The 27,329-nt window shown below is 33.1% G+C and overlaps 3 protein-coding genes, 1 long non-coding RNA gene and 3 other non-coding genes across 8 annotated transcripts; 1 reads left to right on the top strand and 6 right to left on the bottom strand.

Moving 5' to 3' along the window:
* The first annotated feature begins 710 nt into the window (after positions 1-710).
* Positions 711-5,254, top strand: LOC147387791 (uncharacterized). The gene is made up of 3 exons (XM_086421615.1): positions 711-1,119; positions 1,245-1,695; positions 4,365-5,254. The coding sequence occupies exons 2-3, from the start codon at positions 1,259-1,261 to the stop codon at positions 4,582-4,584; spliced, it is 657 nt and encodes a 218-aa protein (XP_086277741.1). The 5' UTR covers positions 711-1,119; positions 1,245-1,258; the 3' UTR covers positions 4,585-5,254.
* Positions 5,255-8,400: 3,146 nt separating this feature from the next.
* LOC147387792 (large ribosomal subunit protein uL5z-like) lies at positions 8,401-13,344 on the bottom strand. The gene is made up of 5 exons (XM_086420996.1): positions 13,199-13,344; positions 12,989-13,096; positions 12,857-12,899; positions 11,573-11,768; positions 8,401-8,804 (listed from the first exon to the last, which is right to left on the bottom strand). The coding sequence occupies exons 1-5, from the start codon at positions 13,199-13,201 to the stop codon at positions 8,606-8,608; spliced, it is 549 nt and encodes a 182-aa protein (XP_086277122.1). The 5' UTR covers positions 13,202-13,344; the 3' UTR covers positions 8,401-8,605.
* On the bottom strand, positions 9,817-9,957 carry LOC147387793 (small nucleolar RNA snoR77). The gene has a single exon (XR_015171645.1). It is a non-coding gene; the product is annotated as a small nucleolar RNA snoR77 (small nucleolar RNA).
* Positions 10,325-11,566, bottom strand: LOC147387794 (uncharacterized). Its single transcript, XR_015171319.1, has 2 exons — positions 10,736-11,566; positions 10,325-10,657 (listed from the first exon to the last, which is right to left on the bottom strand). It is a non-coding gene; the product is annotated as an uncharacterized LOC147387794 (long non-coding RNA).
* Positions 10,345-10,486, bottom strand: LOC147387795 (small nucleolar RNA snoR77). The gene has a single exon (XR_015171644.1). It is a non-coding gene; the product is annotated as a small nucleolar RNA snoR77 (small nucleolar RNA).
* On the bottom strand, positions 10,771-10,912 carry LOC147387796 (small nucleolar RNA snoR77). The gene has a single exon (XR_015171646.1). It is a non-coding gene; the product is annotated as a small nucleolar RNA snoR77 (small nucleolar RNA).
* A 2,431-nt stretch (positions 13,345-15,775) lies between the features above and the next one.
* Positions 15,776-26,171, bottom strand: LOC147387797 (Rho termination factor). Of its 2 annotated transcripts, none has more exons than XM_086421498.1 (3): positions 26,012-26,171; positions 17,372-17,713; positions 15,776-16,322 (listed from the first exon to the last, which is right to left on the bottom strand). In XM_086421498.1, the coding sequence occupies exons 1-3, from the start codon at positions 26,112-26,114 to the stop codon at positions 16,012-16,014; spliced, it is 756 nt and encodes a 251-aa protein (XP_086277624.1). In that variant the 5' UTR covers positions 26,115-26,171; the 3' UTR covers positions 15,776-16,011. The 2 variants fall into 2 exon arrangements, with proteins under 2 accessions (XP_086277624.1, XP_086277623.1); XM_086421497.1 differs by having other exon boundaries at positions 15,776-16,325; positions 26,012-26,170.
* Positions 26,172-27,329: the final 1,158 nt, after the last annotated feature.

Here is a 27,329-nt window from a genome sequence, read left to right on the forward strand (position 1 = left end):
TTAGATTTTAAATATAAAAAATGAGTTTGACCCAATCCGATTGTTAATGAATCAAATCTATATCTTAGTATTGAAATCCGATAAAAGTCCAATCTAATCCTTATTGGATCGATACCAAATTAACATTGATCCAATCCATTAACCCTAATAGCACAACACTTCATTAAATCCAAATTTTATTTAAATTTTAGGATTTTTTTATTATCATGTGTCCTAAGGGCCCACCTTAAGGTACATTAAATACACCTTAAGACGTACAACAATTTGTATTTAATGTACCTTAACGTGTTCCCTTATGCACCTTAATAATTAATGTAACCTTATAAATGTGGATTTCGGTAAACTACCGACGTCCCAACCAAAGTTGGTGGTGGAATATATATAAACCACTTTTTAAAGGTTGGATGATTTGACACGCTGGCATGGACACGTGTCCTCGTATTATACGTAAACACCTCGAACCTGTAATTATGCTTAATTGATTCATTAATTCATCCACTTTGTCCCACTGAAATGTCCACATCACTAATGTATCATCTACGATTGAATCGCACTGGTGCTTGAATGACCATTTTACCCTCCATTCCCACCAAAATAATTCTTAAAATCTTATAAGAAACCAAAACAATCCAAGGGTATCTTACGTCCATAAAAAACTTTTCTTCTCACGGAACAACAACTACCATTTTTATTTGCAGAGAAAACGAAATGAAACTAAACGAAGATTCCGTTTGGTTCTTTTTTTTTTAAATAAAAAATCTATTAATTTTTTAAAGTAACGGAGCTGGAAACCCTAGATTTTGATGTCTCGTTTGTAGAAGAATTATATCGATTAATCGATAAATCAATTGCGAATTTGCAGGATTTAAGTGATTACGAAGTAATCGATGGAGACTTTGAGGTTGTGAGCTGGTCTTGAAAGAGTGAAAACGAAGTTTTATTTGTTTTTTAATTGTTTTTTGAGGGATCTGAGCTGTTTGATTTGAGGAGGCAATCGAGATTTTTTTTATCTTAAAAAAATTTGGAGAAACTTTGAAGATTTGACTTTGGAATCTGGAAATAAATTATTTGGACATTAAGTCTGCTCGAGTGCGATCGGTTTGGAGTTTATTAGGCAATGTGAGTTTGAGCTCTGGATTTGCAGAGAATTGCGTAGATTTTTGTTTTTCTCATTTTTGAGAAATTGAGAGATTTTGATTCACATTTTTTTGTTTAATTTTTTGATTTGTTGATTGAAATTGTAGAATTTGATGATGCAATGAGTTGTTCAGTAATGGATGATCAGATACAAAAACAGCAAGAAATGAGTGAGGATTCATCGAGTCCGATTGATTCGGTTGCGAATGAGACTGTAATTGTGATTAGATCAGCTGAAACAGCGAGTGTTAGTGAACAAGATGGAGTTTCGAAACCTAAAGCCAATGTTTTGGAGATAAGTAACGTTTCGAAGGTAAAACTGAAATCGAAGATCTCTGAACCAGAGAGACATAGTTGCGTAGTTGATATTAAATGCAATTGTGGAGCATTGGATAAAGATAATTGGGATGGCGAGAAGGTTTGCAGAATCTGTCATTTGAGTGACGACCGACCGTCCGAAACATCGGATCTGATTCAGCTTGGTTGTGGATGTAAGGATGAGCTTGGTATTGCACATCGTCACTGCGCCGAGGCTTGGTTTAAGCTAAAAGGGAACAGGTAATTGTTTCTCGTCGTTTACGATTGTGATCTCTTTTATGTGCATCTTGAATATTGTGGATGAAATTAGTTCTTAATGTGCAAGGTTTCTAATTGAATTTGCTTCCACATGTTCTAGCTAAGGACATTGAGTTTTGCTTTTAATCTTGAATTCAGGCTTAGATTACAATTACATGTGAATTTTCTATTTTGAATTGATCGGAGAACTGTGAAATGGTGAATTATGAGGTTTAAAAATTCATTTTAATGGATGATATAATTGGGACCCTTTGGCCTCAATCAACCATCTTCATCCCTAACCCTAAAATTGTACTGAACTTTTATTTTTCTTATTGGATTACTTTTTCCTGTTTTCCCAGTGTAATCAAATAAAATATTAGTAGAACTAAATATAAAAAAAAAAGATAATTTGGTGTAGTAGAATTTCGATAAAATGGATCATGCACGGAACCATTTGAAAGTCTATGGTGGATAAGTATTACTCAAGTCAATATGGTTGCGTGAATTATGAATCTATAAGCCATAAAATATAAAATAGGGAATAAAATATATCAACTTACCAAGCAGTAGTTGATTAGAAAACGATCTGTCAACTAAGAAATACTAATCACTGGATTTAGGTTTAAATATGTTGGCTTAAAAACTTGAATTTGTCAAAAGACAATTTAACAATGTAGGCTTAAAAAATATCAACTTACTAAGTAATGGTTGATGGAAAAACTACATCTGCCAACTAAGAGATACAAATCACCAGATTTAAGTTTAAAATGTTGGCTAAAAACTTGCACCATGCACAACTAGTGAAGTTTTGGTTAATAATTACAAAACAAATAAGTCAACCCAAAACTTGAAGGATGAATATTCCCAACACTCATGGCCACAGCCAATGCCAAATTCTAAATTTTTATGGTGAAAATCAATCTTCCAAGATCACCAGTGTAGAATCTTAGTGGAATTAGCAAGGACAATTTTGTAGGTAAGGATTCTGGGAAAGCCCTCTTACAAGTAAAAGGAAGGGTATCTATCCCTTTTATGGTCTTGACCCCATTTTTTTTCCCTCCATACAACTGTGGTAACAATGATGTCATCTCATAGTGGGTTTGCTTGCTGTACTTCAAATTCATTCTGTTAACAGCAGTTGTGTAGATGTTGGCTTATAGTTGTAAACAGAAGTGTAAGGCTCTACTTTTTTTCGTGGTCATTCTTGGTTGCTTCTGTGATAAGTGAAACCAACACCAGAATCAGACAAGTTGCATCTTGATCTAAGCTACATTGCTTATATCACGTCTATTATTTCTGAATTGTATGTATAGTGACACCGAAGTTTTGTAAATTCTGTATCTACCTGATGTCTTATTGTCTTATATTCTTTTCCTTTGTGCCATCTAAATTTCCAAGGCCTGTGAGAAGTTATTGTTGGCATTATTGTAATCTTCAGTCCTAGAACCTAAAATTGTAACTATCAAAACGGGAAATTGTTAGTAAATCTTACATTTTGGAGATTTATCATTGATAGAATAAGTTTTCTTATGATAGAGACTAATTTAAACCATTTAGCCACATGTGCACAAACAGCCAAGACATGCAAGTATCTGTCATCTTTGAGGTGGATTAACAATCAAAGATTAATGTTCAAAAGAAGCATAAATGGTGTTTAATGTGCATCAATTTGCCAAAGTTGGTGACTTCAAATCTCACCAAATAGGAGTCTATCATTATAGACTTACAAAAGAATCAGTTATGTGCCACATATTTCCAAGCTTTTGTCTAACAGGGAGATAACATGTTTTATTTAATAGTCTTAACCAGACATTGCTCTGCTACACCATCCCTGTGGGTGGCCAACAATTCTATATTGAGTGTTTACTGATGTAATATGAAATTGTCTGTACATCAATCTTCTTTGACAATTTAAATTATTTGATAATTTTTGGGGGGATTGAAGTGTTATAACGTAAGGTTTATTTACCAATAAAAAAGTGAAGAGGCAACCCCGCTTCTCAAAGTACTTACAATAAAAAAAGAAAAAAGAAGCATCACTAGTTTTTCTTATTTGGTGCTTTTTCTTTCATTATAATATATGGATTACTTAAATCTATGTGAAATGGAGGCTTTCACTTCAATCATACAATATATGTATAAATGGGAAGTCTGTTGGTCTTGGATCAATGAAGGTGCAATTGTTGAAATGCCACGACTTCCAGTATGTCATGGTTTACAACTTTTAAACAAACAACTGTTTCTATGCAAATTGTTTGCTCCATCAGACATTTGGAGTAGTTTTCTGGATATGACGTGTTGAAGGGAAAAAAATGCATACATTTGAAGATAAGTAGTATATCTATACAATTAGCAAAAAATATAAAAAATGTAGCATGGTTACTTAGATTCAGTAGTAAGGAACATCAAAGTTACTATTGTACATTGGTCCAATATTCTCAGGACATTCAGCGCACATTTCCTTTATGGAATGTGTGAATTTTTGTGAGACTCTAGATTAAGGCATCAATTATTTTTAGCTGATATGGTCTCCCCTCCCATTATTTCTATTATGTGGGATCTTGCTCATTATTTCCATTTTAGTGTACTATATTTATAAATCAAAATAAAGGCGGGAATCTGAAGGTTTATGTTGTATAATTATTATTTTTGGTATTGGTTGTTGTCAGATGTTGCGAAATCTGTGGTGAGGCTGCAAAAAATATCACAGGTGCAGGGGACAACAGATTCATGGAGGAGTGGAACGAGAGGAGATCAAGTGAAAGCAATACCAACCCCTCGAATAGCAGGGGAGGATTCTGGCGAGGACAGCCATTTTGTAATTTCCTCATGGGATGCCTGGTAATAGCCTTTGTACTCCCATGGTTTTTCCGTGTAAATATGTTTTGATAGGGTTGAGAATGAGATACAATGCTGGTGCATCAACAATCACGTATTATCTTCTTTCATGCCGGCATGTGCGAAACAATATGGTGTGGTTTGATCTAGCATGGCCTGATCTCTATAATCCCTATTCTTACAGTCTTGAGTGTGGCCAATTATGTTTTTTGTTTAGGCAATCTGTTTAGCACACATATTGCACTAGTATTTGTTAGACCTTAGTATCTAGGATTCCTCTAATTGTTTGTCGTTTGAGATTGCTATTTATATTGGTGGATTCGATGCACATATGATATGCTTGATGTTTTTACATTGGGTTTTGTTAAATATTTGTCCGCCCACTGTATTTTGATTGTTCGTTGATGAAGGTCAATTTGATTATTTAAATTTGCATTTTTCTACGTCTCAAGGTGTAGTACGCTTGGGTACTTTTGAGACACTTTGCACTTGCACTTCACACGTACTTGTTGATGTGGAGTTCGAGGTACCTTTCTTATTTGTTATACCCCCTTTGATCTTTGACAAGTTAATTAACATGATCTCAAATGGTCGATTAAATTGTTGAATAGTGTAGGATGATTAAGGTATGACACCTAGGCATCAAAGGCATGGTGCCTAGGAATGGGCATGACATGCATATGCTTGTGGCACCTAGGAGCGGCAAAACACATATGAGTGGGCGAGATGCGCGCATAGATTTGGGTAACACAACTTGGTGTATGGGCATGAGCAATAGAGACTATTTTGACTGAGTTGATGTTGATCATCAATTGATCATAGTGAATAATGTTTGTTTCGGAAGAGTGTGACCATCCATCCCTGTTTGATTTTGATAATCATTGATCAGATCAATATCGGTTTTTTATTACAAAATCCCATGAGTAGATGTGATCTTGGCCATCTTGTCAAACCTTTGGGGTTTATGGAGTTGAATTTGTCAATAATCTTTTGCATAGTTAAGGAATAATATCTTTTTAAAGCCAGCTTAGCTTACCCATCCAAATCCAAAAAATAAAAATATCATTTTAAAAGGAGTGGTGCTCATTATGTTGTAAAGCCATACCAGCAAATCAAACCTTACACGACTTTAAGAACTAAAGTTTTTGTCGAGTTTTGAGTCGACCCTACCCATGGTTTTACAAAAAAATATATATATATATTCCAGCAACATGTCTATTTTTAAACAGATAAAAATGCAAATAGCAAAAAAATAAAAATAAAAGCAGCAAAATTTCTAAAAAATCGGCACCATCTTCTAGGACTGTCCGGTTTGGTACCAAAAAAGGAATTTATTAGACAGATCCAATCGAGTCCATTATGATATGTATCGTTTTGCATCATTTCCAAAAATATCCAAATCTGAAAAAAAAAAAAAAACAATGTTTTAGGATCCATCATAATCTAATTTGATCCAATTTAATAAAAATGTAGTGTATACATATATAGGGTTGGGTTCAAGGGATTACAAGATAGCCAAAGTTTTTGCACAATATGTGAGGAGATTATCCTCACCAAAAATTTGTTCATTCCAAAGCTTTTGACCCCAGTTTACAAGTTGAAGAATTGTGGACCGTCAATTTCTAGTGTTAATTTGTAAATCACTTTTGATGAGATTAGAAGTTTCTGGGCATATAGATCATCCTCACCAAAAATCAGCCCATTCTACAACTTCTAACCCAATCAAAAGTGATTTATTAAAAAAGATTGTCTATCTTGTTATCCCTTAAACCCAACCCATACATATAATATACATCATAAAGGGAAGTTTTATTCACATGCCATGAAACTCTAAGGGCGGATCAAAATTCAAAAAATGCACTGATCTGTTCTTTACAAAAGTCAACTTCAACTCCAGAAATTATCTTCTGGAAAAAGCAGAAGCCCAGAATCTGAAAAACTACATCCAATAGAAGCTTATTCGTTACATAAACACATAAGTCAGAAATTGCTGGTCTCCTTTCATTGAAATCTCATTTCTCATTTCGAGCTTTGTCTTCCCTTTACGCCATCAAATATTTTTTCTTCGATCTTTTAGAGCTCTCCAATCATAATAGATTTTTTTTTTTTTTTTTGGTAAAAAAACAAAACCAGTGAAATAGATTAGGTACTTGAATGGGAATCCATTCAATTTTATGGAAAATGACTTCTTTATTAGGACAAATTTTTATTAATAAAGAGGACATATATCCTCAATAGAAACAAACAGACAACAAATTCATCACCATCTACATACTAAAAAGTCCTCAAAGAAAAACCTTATTTACACCAGTAAAACAAACAGGCCTACAATACTAATGATTATTCCCTGTGACTAGATTTTGATCCTTTCCTGGAAAGATTCGCCTGTTCCTTTCTTTCCATACACCCCCAACAAACCAAGGGGATGAAATTTCAAAGAATCATCTTCTTGAAAATTATTAGCTGTAAACTTTCAACTTCGCAAAACCAAACAGAATGAGCTAGGAGAAGCCAAGAACCAGTGAATTTTTTTTTTTTTTTTTTATCGATAACGAAGAACCAGTGAATAAGAAGGTGATAAACTGATTCCCCACTCCATATGCACAAGAAACAAAAGTCAACGATTACAACACCCCTCACCTTGAGGTGATCACTGGAAGGAGTTTATCCAAAGCAGCAAACCACAGAAAGAATGACACTTTTGAGGGGATAGGGAGAGACCAAATCTCAGAAACAGGACCAGAGAGCCTTGAAGAAACATCAGGAAATAGAAAATTCTAACCAAAAAAGAAAAAAATCACGACACCAACCCAAATCATGGAATATCTTTGAGTAGAGAAAGTATGAGGTGGATAAGAGTTTGTAAGAGAGGCTATCTAACTAATCTCCCAACCTTTAAAGTTTCTTCTGAACTCAAAGTCTAACCAAGGTCGTGTCGTGGTGGATAACATTCATCAAATACCCAAACCTCTTGGGATGAGGGGGGATAAGAGAGAATTGGTGCAAGGGAAAATAAGAAATTTTCGGATTTTGGGTTTGGAAAATCTACGATTTTACAAGTCTTATGATTCTTAGGACGGTTGATCATTCACAAACATAGATGTAAATAAAGTGACGAAATTACTATTACACAAACCATGGTTGCAAATTCACCACGTCATACATAATTTCAAGCAAGGTAAAAGAGACGGAGGGACACTCCGTTAATTAATTGCTGAGGGAATTTAGTGGCAAAACCCTATATCTTCTATCAAGCCTTTTTCCCTCTAGTCTTTTTTAATATTTTTATTAGCCCATCCTATCATCTTCACCACCATTATGTACATTTCAACTATTACTTATTTGCCTCTGTTATTTCCTACTCTATGAAATATGATTAGTCTTCTTGTTCAGTTGTATATATTTATCCCAATATACAACCAACAATCGCATCAATCGGGTCATACAGCATAGGTGACTGTTCACAGGCTCGATAGAAACAAAATACTAGTTGTCTATGTAAGCTTCACCTTGCACTACAACACTTTTGGTCTTCCATTTTTATTAGAGCCTTCAACCTGCACTAAAGAAATCAACTGTTGTTGTCATCCATCATGGTTTTCAATGTATATTGCCCAAACCATCTCAATGAACTTCTTTGACGGAAACTATTTCTAAATTCCCTCAAATATACTCATTTCTAATTCTGCATTTCCTGTTCTATCCCATATAAACCCCCTACATCTCAACTACACTCCTATGCAATGTTTCTCAGTTGTCTCAACATTAGGCTCCATGACGACTGAAACCAAACACCTCTTATATTCCAATTTATTGATTTTTTTTTAGGGGATTCTGAGTCTTAATAAGTTCTAAACAAGAAAAAAATTCATAAGAAAGCATTCATTCTCACATAAAAAATAAATCAGTCAAATGGTTAAATCATGAAAACTATTAGCAATACTACAACCATAGCTCGAAATTCTGATCATTCGAAAAAAAGGTTCAACTCCTGGTCTAGCAAAAACAATATAAAGTAACCTGAGATTCCCAAGACTTGAAAACCAATCCAACCATTGATGGGATATTTCTACTACCCCGTGATATTCTGGGCCTTATTAAGGATCACACCCTCGTATTTGACCTGGAACCACTTCATTGAGTCCTCCTTGGTGACCCTGTGCTGGATTCCAACACGAGACTTACACCTACGACGACGACCCACACGATACCCAGGGCGTTCCAGAACAACATAGAAGTCCATACCATAAATACCTGTTGAAGGATCGTACCTGAAATAGAAGACATTGGTCAATGCAAACATATGATGTCCAGTACATTCTGTAATTCATAACTAGGTTGATATTATCTTCTAAAAAGAAGTTCCAACTACAATTAGCGCAGAAGAGCTGAAAAGCTTTACAAGCTATGTCAAACTCCCTAACTGAGCTGTTCATGTTCAGGCCAGATCAATATCTCCTGCTGTAAAGTAACTACTAAACTTCATGAATTTTGAATATTGTGAACTTTTTTTTTTTTTTGGAAGACCAATATATAGTTAACTTCTGTCAAGTATACACCTCTTAAAAAGTCAAAAAAAAAAAACAGCATACCTATATAATGTTATTACAGTAGACCAGTAAAACAAAACTAGAAACAGATTCTAAAAACTCATTGTGAAGACAATTGACAAACCAGAAAATCTGTAATCAAGCGAATCTGTCTCACAGCTTGTAGAAATCACAAAGTAACTATGGTTGAAACTGGGCGAAAATTTGCTTTAAAAAAATCCATGATTAACTGTATGGCAGCTACAAATAAGCCAAAGGACCTTAAGACATATTGCAATCCACCACAACAAGAAAAGAGTTTTTGATTAGTATAAAAACTTGCACAGTTTTCATAGAAATAATAAAAAATGTAGAGATTTTTTAATTAATAATATAGGAAATAATATAACATACATTAAAATATTCTCATAATTCAAAAAAATACAAAAATAACAATCCGAATGTGAAATTAAAAATGAAGAAATTCCACTACACTTGTACATGAGTATTTGAGAGCTTGAGGGTGAGTCACCAAGGATTGTAGATTTTAAGATATAATTTTTTTTGGTGATCTCACCACATATTCAAATCCTTCCACTTATATTTGAAAGGTCGTGCAACCCCTGGTTGGATTTTATTTTCTGAACAACACCATTAAAAATCAGAATTCCATCTAATGTTTTTTTCCAAAACGATAGAAAAATGATGGAGAACAAAACCTTTTATTTTTTCCCCCAAAATACATTGGAGAAGAAATGTGCTTAGGCTTACTAGACCAGCTTCAGAGAATGGATTAAAAAACCCATCTCAGCAAGTCTGAAGAGCAAAGAACAATTGATATTCGAGCAGAGCAACGCCTCCCCAGCCATTTCACTTTATTCACAAGGGGCCACCTGCTTCTCTGCTCGTTTTTGTGTTTAAAATTAAACATAAATGAAATCGAAGCAAAATAAATCTAATACCATTCTAGATCAATCACATATTCGTTTTTGTTGGTGGTCTCACCACATATTCAAATCCTTCCACTTATATTTGAAAGGTCGTGCAAAATAAATCTACTACCATTCTAGATCAATCACATATTTGTTTTTGTTGGTGGTCTCACCACATGTTCAAATCCTTCCACTTATATTTGAAAGGTCATGCAACCCCTGGTTGGATTTTATATTCTGAACAACACCATTAAAAATCAGAATTCCATGTAATGTTTTTTTCCAAAACAATAGAAAAATGATGGAGAACAAAACCTTTTATTTTTTCCCCCAACATACATTGGAGAAGAAATGTGCTTAGGCTTACTAGACCAGCTTCAGAGAATGGATTAAAAAACCCATCTCAGCAAGTCTGAAGAGCAAAAGAACAATTGATATTCGAGCAGAGCAACGCCTCCCCAGCCATTTCACTTTATTCACAAGGGGGCACCTGCTTCTCTGCTCGTTTTCGTGTTTAAAATTAAACATAAATGAAATCGAAGCAAAATAAATCTACTACCATTCTAGATCAATCACATATTCGTTTTTGTTGGTCTCACCACATATTCAAATCCTTCCACTTATATTTGAAAGGTCGTGCAACCCCTGGTTGGAATTTATTTTCTGAAAACCACCATTAAAAATCAGAATTCCATGTAATGTTTTTTTCCAAAACAATAGAAAAATTATGGAGAACAAAACCTTTTATTTTTTCTCCCAAAATACATTGGAGAAGAAATGTGCGTAGGCTTACTAGACCAGCTTCAGAGAATGGATTAAAAAACCCATCTCAGCAAGTCTGAAGAGCAAGAGAACAATTGATATCCGAGCAGAGCAACGCCTCCCCAGCCATTTCACTTTATTCACAAGGGGGCACCTGCTTCTCTGCTCGTTTTAATGTTTAAAATTAAACATAAAAGAAATCGAAGTAAAATAAATCTACTACAATTCGAGATCAATCACATAAGATATGGGAAGAAAAAAAAATCCAAACCCAACCCTACAACACTATGTAGAGCGACAGAGGAGGTTTTGATCTCACAAGAAGAAAATATTGAAAGAAAGATAAAACGACAGACCAATTGGCATCTACTCAAAATGCCTAAAAAATATCATATTTAGGGTGGTGTATTGAGCACGATATATTGTTTAATTCCCTCACTCAATAACATTAAGTAAGTCACTAATCCACAAGAAGTAACGACCTGAGAGCTTTATACCATTAAAGGACATATCCATCAATCAACGAAACAATATCATTATCAGTTTAAACACCCCAACAAATAATCCATATGTCCAACCTTATTTGCAAACAAAAACTTAATTTTCCAAAATCCTATAGAATACACAAGTTGAAATAGAGCTTTAGAGAACTATAACATTTAAAGATACAACAAAAAGCTATTGGTAAGGTGTTGGAGCATGACCTTTAACAAATTGTAACCGAAAAGTCTCAAATCAAAGAAATTGCAATACACACAACAACATTGATAAATAGCACACCAATTATGTTCAAAAACAAGGAAATGTGGGGCTTACTTGATTCCAAGATCGATGTGTTCCTGAATACCAAATCCAAAGCAACCAGTATCACTGAAGTTCCTCCTCAACAGCTCGTATTCTTTCACCTTCAACCCACTCTCGAGAAGCTGCATAGCCTTCTCACCCCTGACGGTGACATAACAAGCAATCTTCTCGTTACGTCTGATCCCAAATGATCTAACAGTGTACCTTGCTGTTGGAACCAAAACATCAATGGTCAAAAATGATAAATTAAGACAAAACACTGAGCAAACTTATACACAGAATTAGAAGCAGTAGAATAATAGTTATGATGATCAGATTGCCAAAGAAGAATTAAAAATAAAAATAATGATGAAGAGTGAATGATCTGAGTTGAGACACCTCTTGGACCAATTCAAGATGGTCAATATCCCAAATCCAAAAGGATTTTGATAAATTTCTAATGATTAATTTTTTAACTAACTAATCATACTTCTAATTAAATTCAAACTATTAAGAATCCAAATCCTGTTGATCTCATCAACCAATCTACTAATATGTAGCATTACCCATTATATTATCATACTCCCTACTACTAATGTTTAGGTAGGTAACACCATAGTCACAAAATTTCACAAAATTTTCTAAATATTCACAAAATTCTCCAACTAAGGGACCAGTTAATTAAATGGGTAAATCAACAAATACATCAATTAATTGCTGAATATAGTGACATTTTTACCCTTCACCCTAAAAAAAATCAACATTCAAATATCAAGAACAAGATGTGATTTTTATGCAGGTATAACATGAAAAGATTGGTGAAGAAACCCTAAAACATCATTGGTACAATCCCTCAAATTTTCTCAAATTTCTTACAAAACGTTCATGTACATATCCGAATGAATCGTACTGAACCTCTACCAAATAGCTTCTGAATCTGAACTTTATTACTATGGGTCGATCCCAAAAATTTTCAAAAGTTCATAAAATTCTCTTAATAAGGAACCAGTTGATTAAATTGGTGGATCAGCAATTAATAAAAAAAATTATCCATTAGTCACTGAATACGATGACATTTTTACCATTCATCCTCCAAATTTTATTTCTTCAACATCCAATCTCAAGAACAAGATAGGGTTTTAACATAGGTTTAAGATGACAGGTTTTGGGAAGAAACCCAAAACCATCATTTGTATAATCCCCAAAAAAATCAAATTTCTTATGAAACTTTCACGAACTTATCAAAATTAACCGTACTGGACATCAACATTTGCCGAATTCGAACTTTATTACTATGGGTAATTACAAAAATCTTACCTTTGGAGAATACAGGGGTTTGTCCACTCAACTGTTCCAAGACCTGTGCGTGAATCAAAGAAGATTTTAGGGTTTGGGGTCTGATTGGTTGAAATAGAAGTATGTAACATATTAACGTGGGTAAGAGTGTACCTTAGCAGCTCTGGTGAGGCGATCTCCACTTTCACCAACAGAGATGTTGAGGACGAGCTTCTGAACCTTAATTTCCCTCATTGGGTTCGAGAGTTTCTTCTCTGAAGCCTGTTTTCATTTTAGAGACAAAGATACAGTAAGAAAAATGGATCACAAATCAAAGAAGAAACACACACACACACAGAGAGGGAGAGAGAGAGAGAGACGCACCATTGCTCTCCACAGCAAATGTTGGGGTGGAAGAGAAGAGACGGACCAAAAAACCCTAGAAATATGAGACTGGTGATCCTAGGGTTTCTGTTTATGGTTTAGGGTTCAAATTACCATAATACCCTCAGGTTCCCTTTGAAACATGCCTGGAATCGGGGGTTTGGAAGTAATTTTCTGCCTTAATCGAAATAATTCTTGGGCTTGGTGTAGTGGGCTGGCAATGGTTCGGGCCGGATTGGATCAGAGTCTTTCCCGAACCAATTCGAGAACGATGGGATTAGAACCATCCAATAAGATATAGACCGGACCTTGTTGGATCTGATTTTTATCTCAGTATGAAGATCCAAATCTAATTCGATAACAATAGAATTAAGTAGGAGTGGTCAAAAAATCCAGAATCGAAAATTCAGACCAACCTAGAACGGTTGTTTAAACTAGAAATCGGATTGGAATTGGTTTCTTACCCGGACCGGAATCATCTCGATCCTCATAGGTTCGGTTTCAAGTTAAGTGTTTAAAACCGGACCAAAAACTGAACCAGACTAATAATCGCATTTATGGGGAAAAAATGTTATGGATTTCGGGTCAAAACCCAGAACACAATTTCATGGGTTTTGTGTGGGGTGGGTTCACCTTCATGCCATCAGTTTGGGTTGAATTCAGAATCCGTTAGGTCGGTCCAAGTTTCAATTCACCCCTAAATTGGACCAAAACCTGGTAAACCAGTTCGGCCCAAATTACCCGGTTGAACACCCCTAGAATCAAGTTTATATCAAAGCAAATCCGATTTGACATAAATAAATAAATAAAAACCCTGATATGTGACGCTCCCCTCTGACAAACGCCCCCCTACACCCCCATCACAGAACTGTATATCAAATGCCTTGGGATACACAAGAAAGAGACATTTGATCTACAATTCTGTTATAGGGGTGTTTGCCAGAAAGGGGCGCCATATTATCACGACCCTAAAAAATATGAGTGAACTTTATTTATATAGGCAAAATATATAATATAATTTAAATAACTTCTCATTTATCATATAAAGCCCCTCAAATCGTTTTTTTTTTTTTTTCTTCTGTCGATGGACCCCTATGACTTGTATTTAAAGTTAATTTGGTGAATATTGGCTTTCCAATTCCTACAAAAGCAAGAAACCAAAAGTGAAAGCGGCTCAAACTCACTTCTTGCTTCTCGTGGTTGCATGATGGATGATGAATATGTGCTTTTTCAATTTGTTGATTTGCTAAACGTAACTTGGTTGCATTTCCAATCACCTACGTATGATCATCAATTATCATCACTAATTTTGTTATTCCTTGATCTCTCAACCTCCATCTATTTCTCATGATGTTATTCCTTATCAATAATAATAATAATTCTTTTTTTTTTTTTTTTCTTTCTTTCGATCCCAACGGAATTTTCGTTCCTTGAAATACAAGAATTAATCAACCAATGACTTAGTTTAAGCGAAAGCCAAATCCACTTCACTTCCATAAAATCCCCCACACTCCCTCATTCATTCACCACATAAACTAGTTCTTATTTGCACTCTTACACATAAACATTACTAGAAACTTTGTACAAATCTTGGCAAACTTTTTATAATAAAAAAATATATATCCTAAACTATACCAAAACTTCAAAGAAAGAAGAGGAAGATATATAAATTTACCAAATTATTAGATAAGAAGACTAATAAAACCTCCCAATGGAACTATATACAATCTTCAAGTATCTTTCCACCACTCTCTTTTAAATCACCTAACAAAGAGTACAGGTAACAATACTTCAACAAAGGATTTGTTCATCAAAGAGGGTAGTTATCATGCAAAGATAATTGAACTAGAACCTCTTAATATTTCCAGTTCACTAAATTCGATTTTTTTTTTTTTTTTGAAAATTCATAAAAATTTATCAAATAATGGATTAGACATTCTAATGCCCCTCCATACCCTCTTTCATATAAAGGTTTTGATTGTATTTTATTTTCTGAAACATTCCAACTCCAAAAACTGCATCTCCTCTCCCTCTACTCCATCTTCATTTTCATTTTCATTTGAACGTTTATTATTTTTTTTGCAACCTTGATTTTTTTCTCCTAAATATCCATCATCTTCAACACTTCATTCTCCTTATTCCAAAATCTCATAACTATTTTTTTTTTAAATGTTTATCCTTCAACCTCAAGATTCTATCTTCTTCATTCTTCAACTTTCAAGAACAATATGACTTTTATGGAGGTTGAAGATGATAGATTTTTGCGAATATATCCAAAATTATGATTTGTACAACACTCTTTGAATGGGTAAGGAATCTGAACTTGGATACCCATGCCCATCAGTTGTATTGAAAATGTAAAATAAATAAGCAATAAAAAAACATATTCTATTAAAAATGTAAAATAAACAAATAAATAATAAGAGGAAAAAGGCTCTATCAAAAGAAACTTGACACACTTGGCATTCTACATACCCATGAGCTTCGTATTGAAAGGTAAATGAACATATATTTTCACAAATTTAGATTGCCAAAAGATTCAGAAAAGAGTGTTTCAAAGAACAAATCAATTTCAGATGAGATCACAAACACCAAGACGACAATTTGATTCAAAATTTAACATGTAAATTTGAATTTCCTCCACAAATAATTTTACAAGGAACTTCAGAAAGCAATGTTACAACACTCAAATGAACCCAACAAAGCACATGAAGAATACAAGTTAAAGGATTAGAGAACATTCTTTTTCTCAAGAAGAATGAAGAAAACTTGGACAGCAAAATCTCTTTGGCAGTAAATAACTAGGATCCCATCTACCCTTTCAACAGTGCAACTAAATCTGCTTTCTTCAGCTTTGAGTAACCCTTAATTCCTCGGGATTTTGCAAGTTCTTTCAGCTCAGTAAGCTTCATATCCTCAATTCTTGGTGATTCTAATTCCTCGACAGGTGATCCTTCTCCGATCACCTCAACAACCTTTCCTTTTGGGATCGATGGCGTTGGAATTGGAGATTGCTTCACAAAATTTGATGGGGGTCTTGTTAATTTGACGTCAGGTCTTGAAGAATTATCCTTTGTTCTCGCTTCTTTTTTGGGCGCTCTTCTTCTCCGTGGCAACACCTGATCTTCTTCTTGGTTAAAAAATTTAATCACAATTAGAAGAATTGAAATCAGAAAGCATTCAGAAAGACGAGATTAATGGAAGACATGGTTTTAGACATAATTGAATGGAGGAACAAGATTCATTCAGCCGACTCCAACTTTTTGGGATGAGAGATTCTATTGCGACACTAACTTTTGCTAATGCCACCCCAATTCCCTGTAAGGTCTAAAGAGAACTTGGCCGATCCTCTTACCAAGGGACTTGCAAAAGATTATATTTATAAATCAATGAAAGGAATGGGTTTGATGTCTATAAACTAAAATCATCAACAACAGGAACCCAATCTAGTTTTGTGACCCATCACTACGGTTCAATGGGAAAAACAAGTTGTGGGAATGATTGTTTAAACACTAGTAACAGTTAGAATATCTTTGTTCTAATTAACTCATTTTTGGTTGTTTGACAGACTAGCGTTAACCCTGTAAGATGGTAGGATGAGAATATTTTTTCTCTTAATGAATCTTTTAACTTATTTAGTTGAAGTTTTACTACAAGGAAAACTTCTGATTGATTTACCTATTTGAGTGTGGAAGTCAGGCTGCTACCCATGGGGTTATACACTCCCCTAGAGCACTCATGAATCTGGGATAAGGCACGTGGCCATAAATGTGCTAGCTTGTAAAAGAACACTAAGTACTTGTAAAAACTATTGTGTGTGCTGTTTTTCCAGTTTCTTAAATAGGGTCCTTAGTTCAAGACTAAATGTCACTGAGCACCATGAAGAGCATTGAAATGCTTACACTACGTGAAGGTTTATGGGGGGGTATTAGCAAAAGTTGGTGCGGCCATAGAAGCTCTCTTTTGGGATAAGGCTTTGATAACGATGATGATTAAGGATGACAAAAAAATACGAAATGTCGAAGAGTAAGGAATAGCGTTAGAAGTTAGCACAACCAACTCATAATTCTATGTGAGTAGGTTCAACCTAAAAGTACACAGTAAAATAATCTAATGCCAAACACAATAAAGTAAATATTTTTCAGTAATTAATGTGACACAAATGCATGTTACCTTTTACTTGCTTCCTTGATTGGCGAAGAACATCCAAGACTGATTCAGTTGATTGCTTCTTTTCATGATTATCAGAGCTTCTCTTTTTGGTATTTGCAGACCCACTCTTTGAAATTGAAGATTGTATCTTTCTAAACAATGCAATTATCTCCTCCTGATCAGATAAGTTGGAGGATTCACCATCAGATGATTGAGGACTTCTCTGATTTTTATCCCCCTTCGCCGTTCTACTGGAGACATTGTTTCTTTGAGGAAGACGCTCTCTTCCATTTCCTTCATATCTTATGCCCCACAAAGGTGATTTGAATAGGACACTCTGACAAGCAAAGGGTGAAGTCCCATCTGCCAAGTTCAATAAGCTGCATCAAAAAATGATCCCTCAGTTTCTACTGGAATTGCAATTTAAGTCTAGTGCCAAGCAGCTAAGAAGCATGAAACAAACGTAAATATGTAAGTGTGCCTTTGCTAGGTGGGATCATGATTCGACATACAATTCTATTTAGGAATGTTTTGGCTAAAATGTATCAATATGAAACAATCAAGTTTGTAGAAGCATGCATGCCCATACATGATAAAGGGTTGGGATCACGACACAACATTATTTTGACAACATGTCTGATATGGGTTAGAAGTTTTGGAAGGACTGATTTTTTGCAAGGATGATCTCTATGAAACAATCAAGTTTGTATCCAAATTTCTTCTATTACTACCAACCAAGCGTGACAAACTGCCAGCTAGCTCCCAGGCCATAATCATGCCATTAAAAAAACCTTTTCTAAGTCCATTTTTTTAAAAACAGATTTTATTAAGTTAAAACACATTTTTTAACTTTATTTTTGCACAAAAAACATTTTTTGAATATGTAGCAAGTTTTGTCTCAGAATGTAATGATATGCTTCAGTTGACTGGAATACCGAAACTAGACGATATTTTAAACCATGGGTGGCATAGAATTCTTATAATTATTTCAAATTCTAGGCTCCTAATACCTGATAATTCAGGAAGATGGTATCTCAATAATTTAGAGCAAAATGGCTTCAATTATTTTTTGCAAGTTCTCCCCAAGTTTTGCATAGCTTCTATGAACACTGTCGAACATAATGTAAGCTCACATCCATGACAGTAAAAGTCCTACCTCCAGACAACTCAGTACCTTTGTTTCGGAAATAAACACAGAAGAAAAAAACCCAAATTCAACCAATCCCAATCTAGGCCAACCTACATGTCACGCCCCAAAAACTCAACCCGAATCCTCATGATTCCCAAGTTGAATCCCGAGGCATGATATAAAACCCATATCATGATACTCAATACATAAACGTAAACGACAAATAATATAACTATATGTCATACCTGATCATTACTCAATAGAGCAGATGCGTATCCTCAAACATCAGAACACTTGACATATATACATAAAACAGTAATGACATAATATGGTATTCATAATTACATAACAAAAACGACAGCTAAAGACTTAAACCTAACTCTAGTTTAAGCCTCATTACTAGTAATACCCATGCTCCACTCCTGGAAGCTTGGACTGATCTTCTATAAGGCCCTAACACTGAGCCTCCTCGGAAGAATCACCTAAACTAGGTGCGCCTGAAATTTGTGATGTCGTAGGGGTGAGTAACAGGGGAGTTACCCAATAGGGGAATCTTACAATTCTAAATAACAGCATCCTATATGCAGTTTAAACATTCTAGAAATTCATAAATCATGCATATTTGATATTCAACACAATTGAACACCGATGTCATAAAACTTAGTAGGAAATTGAAACACTTAAAAATTTGAAGAAATAATTGTTCCTAATATAACATCAAATAATAGAGTACTATAATAGAGAGTTGAGGGTCACGACTGATGTGAACATCTCAGTCAAAATAAGATTATTCCAATACTTCACCAGTGTGGAACCCCACCGTTAGTTCCTGATTCTATGGCCAGCCTCTGCCATAATTTGGGTAACTGTTTTCCGGCTCAGGTTGGCCGTTGACCAAGGCCTTAAGAAACGGGCAAAATCAAGTAGGTCATTCTTTCTTAAGTACTTTAGACTATTAATGATCATTAACTAGCCATCTTCATCTATGCTAATCTGGCGTGCATGTGATCCTCGATATTCTCTATCAATCATATAACTATCTACATCTTGTTCTCTATTAAAGATAGAAAAGAAATTCCCAGATTCCTGTTGTGATGATGTGTTCTTATGCATCCCATAATACATAAGAACTCAAACAACGCAACTATTATCTTAGAATAACACATCATTCCGGAAATATCACAACATGTTATTCTTTATAGGTTTTCACAATCTCTTTAATAAATTACTAAAATACTACATATAAGTATTTATTTTCTTTTCAAAACGTAATGAAAGTAAAACATACACGTGTTTTAAATACCCAGTCCACTCTTAAATGTACAGTCTCATCTCTATTTTCTTTTTCTTTATTTCGTGTCTTACACAGTCTATGACTGAAGCATCACTTCATCTTTTCTCTCATTTTCGTGTCTTATACGGAATACGCCGAAGCATCTTACTAACTGGGTATTTTAAAAGCACGACATTCAATTGAAAACTCGTTTTCATATTTATTTTAATAAATTACTTTTCTACCCAACTTTTTAATTAGAAACATTTCTTGGAAATCCATCGCTAAAATGATTAAAGTAAACTGTCTACCAGTTTAACTTATTCAAAAATCATGTATGCTTATAAAAAATGTGAACAAAATATATGTATTGTGTGTAAAAACAGCAACTTATATAGTTGCTGTATTTTCTTTTTGACAAGTACAAAAATACGTATAAAGTAACAAATATTTTGAGCATTCAATTAAAGTATACATAGTAAAATATTAGATAAAAATAGCAACTTTCATAGTTGTTGTATTTTATATTTAACACGTATAAATACGTATAACGTACGTATAAAACACGTATAACGTATGTATAAAGCAACAATTTTTTTTTATATCCTATCTAGCATACATGTTGTCAATTTAATACAAAAACAGCAACTTTCATAGTTGCTGTATTTTGTTTTTAGCATATATAATTACGTATAAAACATGTATAAATCAACTACAAACATGTAATAATTCTTTTTAAACAAAACAACAACTACTAGCATGCTTTAAACTCATAAAAAAAAAAATAATAATATAAATATGTATAAAGTATATGCATGTTGTTAAAAAATTTACAAAACAACTTTAGTTTTAAAATTACTAAATCAGAATTGTTTTAAAAACAAAACAAATTCTATTTTTTACAACTATAAAATCAGCAATATATATATTTTTAAATTACTAAAACTATTATAAAAAGTTGTAAGGGCCTACCTTCTTTTTTTTCTTTTCCTTTCCTTCTTTTCTTTCTCTTCCTTCTTTCTTTTCTCTTCTTTGTTTGTATAAAAAGTGAAACAACAAACAAAAATCAGCTAATATCATATTTGATATTTTCAAAAAAAATATCTAGATATTACAAAAATTCTAATTCTTTTAGAATTTCTTAAAAAGATCTTAGTCAATTTGACTTAGTCAAAGTTGTTTGACTAGTCAACAATAATTGACTTGACTTGAGTCAACAATGGTTGACTCAGTCAACCTTAGTTGACTTGGTCATATTTTTATTTTTTTTTAAACATTACACTACAACTTGGTTGAACTCAGTGGTCTAAGATGACTAACAGCGGTAAGTGTGATTGAAGTGACGATTAGTCTATTATGAAACTACCTCCAATAAGAACACGTTGATCCACGGTTACCATAATGGAGGTGAGACTTGCATAGCCAACAACTCAACCAAGATAAACAACTCTTATTGTACCTATGTTTTTGTAATGTTTAAAAAAAAACCAAGTCAACTAAGGTTGACTGAGTCAACCATTGTTGACTCAAGTCAAGTCAATTATAGTTGACTAGTCAAACAACTTTGACTAAGTCAAATTGACTAAGATCTTTTTAAGAAATTCTAAAAGAATTAGAATTTTTATAATATCTAGATATTTAAAATATCTAGATTTTTTTTTTTGAAAATATCAAATATGATATTAGCTGATTTTTGTTTGTTGTTTCACTTTTTACACAAACAAAGAAGAGAAAAGAAAGAAAGAAGAGAAAGAAAAGAAGGAAAGGAAAAGAAAGATAAAATAAAAAAGGAAGTAGGCCCTTACAACTCTTTATAATAGTTTTAGTAATTTAAAAAAATATATATTGCTGATTTTATAGTTGTAAAAAATAGAATTTGTTTTGTTTTTAAAACAATTCTGATTTAGTAATTTTAAAGCTAAAATTGTTTTGTAAATTTTTAACAACATGCATATACTTTATACATATTTATATTATTATTTTTTTTGAGTTTAAAGCATGCTAGTAGTTGTTGTTTTGTTTAAAAAGAATTATTACATGTTTGTAGTTGATTTATACATGTTTTATACGTAATTGTATATGCTAAAAACAAAATACAGCAACTATGAAAGTTGCTGTTTTTGTATTAAATTGACAACATGTATGCTAGATAGGATATAAAAAATAATGGTTGCTTTATACGTATTTTATACGTACGTTATACGTATTTATACGTGTTAAATATAAAATACAGCAACTATGAAAGTTGTTGTTTTTATATAATATTTTACTATGTATACTTTAATTGAATGTTCAAAATATTTATTACTTTATACGTATTTTGTACTTATCAAAAAGAAAATACAGCAACTATATAAGTTGCTATTTTTACACACAATACATATATTTTGTTCACATTTTTCTTATAAACATACATGATTTTTGAATAAGTTAAACTGGTAGACAGTTTACTTTAATCATTTTAGCGATGGATTTCCAAGAAATGTTTCTAATTAAAAAGTTGGGTAGAAAAGTAATTTATTAAAATAAATATGAAAACAAGTTTTCAATTGAATGTCGTGCTTTTAAAATACCCAGTTAGTAAGATGCTTCGGCGTATTCCGTATAAGACACGAAAATGAGAGAAAAGATGAAGTGATGCTTCAGTCATAAACTGTGTAAGACACGAAATAAAGAAAAAGAAAATAGAGATGAGACTGTACATTTAAGAGTGGACTGGGTATTTAAAACACGTGTATGTTTTACTTTCATTACGTTTTGAAAAGAAAACAAATACTTATATGTAGTATTTTAGTAATTTATTAAAGAGATTGTGAAAACCTATAAAGAATAACATGTTGTGACATTTCCGGAATGATGTGTTATTCTAGGATAATAGTTGCATTGTTTGAGTTCTTATGTATTATGGGATGCATAAGAACACATCATCACAACAGGAATCCGGAAATTTCTTTTCTATCTTTAATAGAGAATAAGATGTAGATAGTTGTGTGATTGATAGAGAATATCGAGGATCACATGCACGTCAGATTAGCATAGATGAAGATGGCTAGTTAATAATCATTAATAGTCTAAAGTACTCAAGAAAGAATGACCTACTTGATTTGGCCCGTTTCTTAAGGCCTTGGTCAACGGCCAACCTGAGCCGAAAATAGTTACCCAAATTATGGCAGAGGCTGGCCATAGAATCAGGAACTAACGGTGGGGTTCCACACTGGTGAAATATTGGAATAATCTTATTTTGACTGAGATGTTCACATCAGTCGTGACCCTCAACTCTCTATTATAGTACTCTATTATTTGATGTTATATTAGGAACAATTATTTCTTCAAATTTTTAAGTGTTTCAATTTCCTACTAAGTTTTATGACATCGGTGTTCAATTGTGTTGAATATCAAATATGTATGATTTATAAATTTCTAGAATGTTTAAACTGCATATAGGATGCTGTTATTTAGAATTGTAAGATTCCCCTATTGGGTAACTCCCATGTTACTCACCCCTACGACATCACAAATTTCAGGCGCACCTGGTTTAGGTAATCTTTCCGAGGAGGCTCAGTGTCAGAGCCTTATAGATGATCAGTCCAAGCTTCCAGGAGTGGAGCATGGGTATTACTAGTATGAGGCTTAAACTAGAGTTAGGTTTAAATCTTTACCTGTCGTTTTTGTTATGTAATTATGAACACCATATTATGTTATTGTTGTTTTATGTATATATGTCAAGTGTTCTGATGTTTGAGGATACGAATCTGTTCTGTTGAGTAATGATCAGGTATGACATATAGTTATATTATTTGTCGTTTACGTTTATGTATTGATTATCATGATATGGGTTTTATATCATACCTTCGGATTCAACTTGGGAATCATGGGGATTCGGGTTGAGTTTTTGGGGTGTGATAGTTTCACTTCAACACCAACACCAACACCACCTTAGCACCCTCATCATTGTATTTAATTACTGTGCAGACAACAATGCATCACGAGGCACAATGACATGTGATTCCACACCCTTCTCACATATATTTAATTGACATGGGATTATTAGATGTCTACATTGGACTTAGAATGTTCTATGCCTTTGCTACCTATCACTTGAGGGAAAAGTTAACTCATTCATACAAACTTATTGACTAATTAATTATTAAATAGTTATCCCAAATAACACATTTAATATTAAATAACAAAAACAACCACCACAACAATGATAACGATGTCTTAAAATCAATATGCAAATTCCATATCAAATATGAGGCTATTTGCTAATATAGAAACGGGAATACCAAGAAGCCCATCAAGCAAAGGGATCACATGACCACAGTAACCAAGTTCGGATTCGGCTATTATTTGACAAGGGAGTCTGCTCAATTAATTTGATAAATTCGGAAAAATTCAGGATGGGTAGACCCAGAAGAAAAAAAAGTGGAAGGATAGAGTCATTGTTTCCAGACACTAAGGCGTGAGGCAAGGCGCTTGGTTGACTAATGCCTCAAGGCGTAAGCCTTACAGGCATGATATTTTTAAATAAATAATATGATATTAAAAACTAAAGATTAGGATAGGTATTGCATATTTACAAATTTCAAATCCAAACAATCGGATTTCAAGTTTTAATCCATAACAATAAATAATAATATAAAATATTATTACTACACATTTTAGCAAAATAAAATTATATTGTAGTTGAATAGTTGAAAGTCTCTATAATAACTAATTATTTTATATTCATTATTAAAATACAATTAAATATGATTTTTTCACAAACTTCATCTGAATATTACTAAATACTATGAAAAATGATTTATAAATCAGCTTCACACAATGATTTTCTATGTATATTTATTATTATTTTATATTAGAATTCATTTCTAAGTGTTCCAATTATATTGCGTACTACAATAATAAATAAAAAGAAGTTAAAAATAAATAAAAAAAATTTAGAAGCTCTTAATTCAATAATAAAAAAGAAATAAAGAAGTAAATTAGCAAGAAAAGAATATGAATGAAGAAGAATGCATTATTTAAAATAATAACAATAATAATGTGGGGCATGTGCCCCACATTGAGGCGTATGCCTTTTAAGTGCCTCATGGTTTGAGGCATAAACCTTAGCTACTTTAAGGTTTCAACATTATGCCTCAAGACAGTTTTAATGAGCCTCATCTTGAGGCACGCCTTGAGAATTAAGCCTCGCACACCTCGAAAAACACTCGATAGAGTAAAAAAAATGTTCCAATCATTTCGAAAAAATCGGTTTTTAATAAATAGTACTATTTCCCGACTAATTGATTGATTGCTGGGTTTTTGGAAGACCACTTTTCAGTGATCTTTTCTAATATTCGGCGATTGTTGTGCTCATGGCCATGAATTTGAAGTATCTACATTACATAGGTCAGTAATTACTCCCAAGTGATTGAGTCATCTAGCCTGGAAATCCAAAGTTAGCACTAATACTGATCCACTAATAGCTTAGTTTAACCTATAGATCATGTTTATCTACTTCAAGCAGTAAATGCAAGAATGAAAGTATACAAGTACAACCAATAATTGAATATACTATGAAACAAAATTTGAAAAACAACGAGTTTTCTACTGACCTCCCTCATTAATGTCGCATATTAAACACGCCTACATGGATTCGAAAACCTTAACATTGTCTACTTGACTGTTTGACTTGGACAAATTCAACCATGTTTGACCAAAAAAATCCCTTTATCTTTTACATTTTGATTTTTTGCTGTTATTTCAAACCCATGTCTCAAAAATCGTCATCAATTTAATGATTCTTGAAAAATTGGATCCCAGATTACAAGAACTCTAATCAGGTTGATATAGAAAAAGTACAAAGAAATCCTAATTTAAAAAAAAAAAAAATTATAACTAATCTAATTTATATCTTAGTCTCCATTAGAAGATAATCTAGTATATCATTCATCCTATCTAACACTTTATTAATCCAAAGTTTTAAATAGTCAATTATAGTCAGAATTAGTCAAAATCAAAAAATTAGAGACAACTTTTTTTTTTTAATCTAGTGAAGCATGTCTAATATTCCACATTAATGAGAAGGGAAAATCTAAAAAACCCAAAAACAATAAACAATAAGTATTAAAATTAAATTAATAAATAATAAAAAATAAAAAATAAAACTATATTTTTCATGAACAAATCTAAGTTTTTTAAAAAATGTAGGAAAACTAGGGTTTCTGAAAAGAAGATGAATAAATAAGAATTGGGTTTTGAAAAGTAAGGTTACCCTTTTGAGGAAAAATGGATATTCCAAGCTTGGCTTCTGTGAAAGCTGAGAACTTGGGAAAGTGAAGGCCACAGTTTGGGAAGACAGCAACAGCAACACTCATCTCTCTCTCTCTCTCTTAATTCCTTACTTTTCTTTTTGTAGAAATCTTAGTATAGGAGAAAATGGATTAGATATACATACTTGTAAACCTAAATTGTAGGTATGATTCCTAAATGCCCATTATTTGCACATGATATTACAGAAATGGCAATTGTCCCAAAACTGCAAGTATGATTCCTAAAGTACCCATTATTTGTTCATGATATTACAGATATGGCAATTTATCTAGACTTCTTGTCTGAGTTGGCACCCTTTTCTGTCCCATGTGTGTGTATGTGACTGGATTGGATGAGGCCAAGAGGCTCATTTTATTGGATATTTTTTCATCTTAGGGCCACAAAGCATATCCAGGAGATGTTTTTATTTGCAATCATGCAGTTTGAAGAGTCACAATATCAAATTCTTGTTCAGGTGAAAGTGTGACTAGTAGGACATAAGATATGTGATTTGAAATCTGAATTTAGCAGGTTTGAATCCTTGGAATATATTTGAATAAAAAATAGGTCGAATTAGGCTTGATGCCCTATTATTCGATTCTGATCCAAATTGGATTCAGATCCATCACTATATTTGCTAAGATCCGAATGATTTATTACTTTGAAAATTATATTTTTAGCTTTTTTCAAATTATCTTTTTTTTTACTATTTTAATATAACATTAATTTTTATAAAATAAAAAGATTATAATGATATATATATATAGGGTCCTGTTCAGCAACAAACATTTTGGCAAAACATTTTTCAAAACATGGGTTAGAGGTTTTGGAATGGGCTGATTTTTGGTGAGGATGATCTCTACGGTGAGGAGATAATCCTCACCAAAAATCAGCCCATTCCAAAACTTCTAACCCCAGTTTACAAGTTAAAAAATCGTGGACCGTTCATTTTTTGTAAATCATTTTTGATGGGGTTAGAAGTTTTGGAATGGGCTGATTTTTGGTGATGATGATCTCCTCACCGTAGAGATCATCCTCACCAAAAATCAGCCCATTCCAAAACCTCTAACCCATGTTTTGAAAAATGTTTTGCCAAAATGTTTGTTGCTGGACATTTCCCATATATATATATATTGAAAGGTTTTGAAATTATCCAATTTGATTAGGTTAGATCCAAATCCAAATTGAATGAAGTGAAATGATTTAGATATGATTTTATCTAGAAAGATCCAAGTCTGATCAAATATGGATCCAGATCCAGATAAATTTTTTGGATCTGA

The sequence above is a fragment of the Akebia trifoliata genome, chromosome 13 (genome assembly GCF_017979445.1).
Source record: "Akebia trifoliata isolate Shusen 1 chromosome 13, ASM1797944v1, whole genome shotgun sequence".
NCBI lineage: Eukaryota > Viridiplantae > Streptophyta > Magnoliopsida > Ranunculales > Lardizabalaceae > Akebia > Akebia trifoliata.